Source organism: Microcebus murinus, chromosome 23 (assembly GCF_040939455.1).
Source record: "Microcebus murinus isolate Inina chromosome 23, M.murinus_Inina_mat1.0, whole genome shotgun sequence".
Classification (NCBI taxonomy): domain Eukaryota; kingdom Metazoa; phylum Chordata; class Mammalia; order Primates; family Cheirogaleidae; genus Microcebus; species Microcebus murinus.
This window is the reverse complement of record NC_134126.1, coordinates 14,979,049-14,982,734: the sequence shown is the minus strand read 5'-3', so window position 1 is coordinate 14,982,734 and position 3,686 is coordinate 14,979,049. Positions and strand designations below refer to the sequence as shown.

Sequence of the window (3,686 nt, the reverse complement as noted above, 5' to 3'; positions counted from 1 at the left end):
AGTGCCAAAGATACCCAGCATAAGCGAATCCAGTTTTTCTGCCTAATAATAAGAAATTCACTCACTGTTTCCCCCAAAGGTGTGCCCATGTGGAAGCCATACCTAGATACTGCACTGCAGAACTGTATAAGTGTTCAAGCTTAGGGTTCAGGAAGTTGTATGGTTAACAAAGAGCCCAGGTGATTCCTGTGCAGCCGGGCTTTGGAGAACAACTCAAAAAAATTATAGAACCAAACCAAATTTTTTAATTATTAAAAACTATACTAATGACCATCTTCAGAAAAGAATATAATGAAGAGGAATAATCCTTCGGTCTTCAAACATTTCACTGATCACTCAGAAAAAAATATATATGCACATTAGCTTTTGCTCTGTTCATGGTCATAAATTCATTCTTAGAATATTGCTACCAATGTAATGCTCTTGCATTCAGCAAAAGTTCCTGTAGTATAGTAGGATGACTCCAACCTTTCTTACCTGTTATCCTCATTCCCATTTTGCCAATGCAGATGCAGAAGCTGAAGTCCACAGTCCCATCGCTGGTAAATGATGGGAATGGATTCCTTTGCTCTGGTCACCTTGGTCACACAGGGCATGACTTTATATACTATTTCTCTCCGGGCCCCCATGTGTCCCAAGAATGCTATTGAGCGATAACACCCTGGGTCCAAATCAGGTGGAATAAAAGAGAAATTCAGATTTGGCGCCCTTTAGTGGCAATTTTATGAATATACTAAAGATACCCTCAAAGGGAAAGCACTAGACCTTCTTGTGGAATATCTTATTTAACTTTGGTATGATTAGAAGTGCTGTTTGACTGTGTGCACCGAGGACCTCTGTGAAGTTGTAGATCCCCACAGTTAAGGTCCAAAGCTAAGAACTACTGACTTTATAAAAATCAATATACGTATCAATACACTTTGAAGAGTGGCTATTACTAATGCAAAGTTTGAATAACCTCATTAGAAGATAACCGTGAATCATGTAGACTTCACACCTGGTCGTAATGATTTGAAACACAGATAAGCCAATTGGCACTTGGGCAAAGGATGTTTTATTTTATTTACTTCAAATCAAAGCTAATGACCCAGGCAAATTTAAATGAACCCAAAAACTTTCATTAACCATGGTGAGGCTTGTCTGGAGAAAATTTACGTGTCTCTCTGTAAATGGGCCAATTCCTCCATAAATGCTACATGTGACTTAAACTCCCAGGGTGCAAATAAGAAAAGAGGCAGCCAGAGAGGAGATAGGCATGGATTTTGTGGGTGAAACTCTCAAGTTAGATCCAGTTTCTAAGCTCCCCTGTAAAGAGGAATGGGCTTCTTTCTCAGATACTAAGGCTGTTCTGAACTTGTAGACTAACTGGTCCCTAAACACAGAACATAAACTCCCCTCTAAGATAAGGCTCTCCTCTATTTAAAGCCAAGACTTAAAAAGACATTCCCAAGGGTAAAGTAATTTCAGCAGGTACTGAAATGATGGGCTGTCTGTCTGGGTTTGCGTTTCCCCCAGGTCACCTTTGCTGCTTGGGGGAGAGTCCAGCAAAAGGACCACTCCTGGGATTCCTCTTGTAAAAACCAAAAAGCCCCTTTCTCTTCGGAGGACCAGCCCAGATGCCTTCTTAGTATTTGCATATGGCTTTGGGGGCAAGACAGGACAGGGTTTTTTTCCCTGCCATATCCCTGGAGCCCTGCACTGTGTCCAGCATATAATTCTACAAATAATTTCTGATTGATGGAGATCCCCCAACCCAAGGAACTACACTCCTGACCAGCTCCCACTACTTTGTCTCACCCTTTTCCATTGCTTATGACCCCCGAGACTCAGAAGAAACACTGACACGAAACGACACGCCTGGGTGCTATCCCTGCAGTTACTTTCTATACCAGAGAGCAAATACACACGCTGACCAGAGAGGCTGGCTGGCAACACCATGTGAGTGGGTCCACGGGGGAGGGTTCCAAGCAGGGAGGTCTGGTGTCTCCGACCCCCTGAGAGCCGCTGGAGCCTCACTCGTCAGAAGCAGAAGGGATGGGCTCCTCCTTGCAGGCGCCGTGCTTGGCTCGGTGTCGCTGGAGGTGGTTGGAGCGGGTGAAGGCCTGGCCACAGTCCCCGCACTGGTAGGGCCTCTCCCCGTTGTGCACGCGGACGTGCTGGGCCAGCTCCGAGGCGATGCGGAAGGCCTTGCCGCACTCGGCGCAGAGGAAGCCCTTCTCCCCCGAGTGGATCTGTTGGTGCCGCTTCAGGGTGGAGGAGCGGGCAAAGGCCTGGCCACACTCCGCGCAAGGAAAGGGCCTCTCGCCGGTGTGGATGCGCTGGTGGCGCACGAGGCGCGAGGGCTGCGCGAAGGCCACGCCGCAGTCGGCGCACTTGAAGGGCCTCTGGCCGGTGTGCAGCGTCTGGTGCTCGTACAGGTTGGAGGACTTGGTGAAGCACTTGCCGCAGGTGAGGCAGGGGAAGGGCCGCTCGCCCGAGTGCACGCGCTGGTGCTCCACCATCCTGCTGGCCACCGCGAACTCCCGGTCGCAGGCGGGGCAGCGGAAGGGCTTCGCGCCCAGGTGCGTGCGCTGGTGGCGCAGCAGCGACAGCGGCTTGTTGAAAGTCAGGCCGCACTCGGCGCACGGGAAGGGCTTGTCGTTGCTGTGCATGTTGCGCTGGTGTTTGCGCAGGTCCGAGGAGCGCACGAAGGCCTTTCCGCAGTCCGGGCACGGGTAGGGTTTCTCGCCAGTGTGGGTGCGGATGTGCTTGCGGTGGTCGGAGGACCAGGTGTAGGCCTTGTCGCAGAAGGGGCACCGGTAGGGCCGCTCGCCCGTGTGCAGGCGCCGGTGCTGCTGGAGCGTGCCGCGGTGGGAGTAGGCCTTCCCGCACAGCTCGCACGCGTGCGGCTTGGCGCCGCCGCGCGTCTCCGCCGGGCTCGGCGGTTTGCGGGCCTTCTGGAAGGCCTGGCCGCCTCGCAGGCACCTGTAGGGACGCGCCTCCGCCTGCCCGCCCTCGCGCGCGCCCGCTTGGTTCTGGCCCTTCCTGCTAAGACGCGCTTTCGCCAGCACTGCGGCTGCCAGGCTGGCCGGGACTGCCGAGCCCTGGGCGGGTGTGTGCGTCTCCCGCGTGGGGAGGTCCCAACTGCGCCCTGGCCTGGGGAAACACGCTGGGGAAGAGATGTCTGGGGACGCTTCGATGTCTTTCTGCGCACAAGAATACTTTCCAGTGCCCGGTAAGCTGGATGGGACATCCACAGCTGCATCCTGGTTTGCACTCCTGCATCCATCGTCGCCCGCAGGTAGCGAGTCCCTAGGAGGTTGCATCTGACCTAACAGCTTATGAGAGTGGCCGCTGGGAAGGGCACCCAGGGTCTGGGTGATCTTTGACACCTCTCTTCCCCAACCGGCCTTCCCAGGCATCGCCGTCACTTTCTGCCCCAGGCCCTTCCCACTGAAGCAGTCAGATAATTTCTCTTCCTCTTTCCCGGGTGGATGCTGGGAGGCCGGATTGTCATGAGTTGCTGGGGAGCTGCCCCTTGCACGGGCCGCCACGTCCCCAGTGCCCTCTTTATCTCCTGTCTCCCCACCATCCTCCTCCTCACTGGCTAAGTTCATGCGCAGCATCTGGCCGCCACGCGCCCCCTGGGTCAAGCTGCCGAGAGGGGACACTTCGCCCCACCTGTCCTGGGAGTCCACTTGTGCCAT

The 3,686-nt window shown here is 53.9% G+C and overlaps 1 protein-coding gene across 1 annotated transcript; it reads right to left on the bottom strand.

The window, feature by feature from the left end:
- Positions 1 to 1,952: 1,952 nt before the first annotated feature.
- On the bottom strand, positions 1,953 to 3,686 carry ZNF648 (zinc finger protein 648). The gene has a single exon (XM_012735556.3). The coding sequence runs from the start codon at positions 3,684 to 3,686 to the stop codon at positions 2,013 to 2,015; it is 1,674 nt and encodes a 557-aa protein (XP_012591010.2). The 3' UTR covers positions 1,953 to 2,012.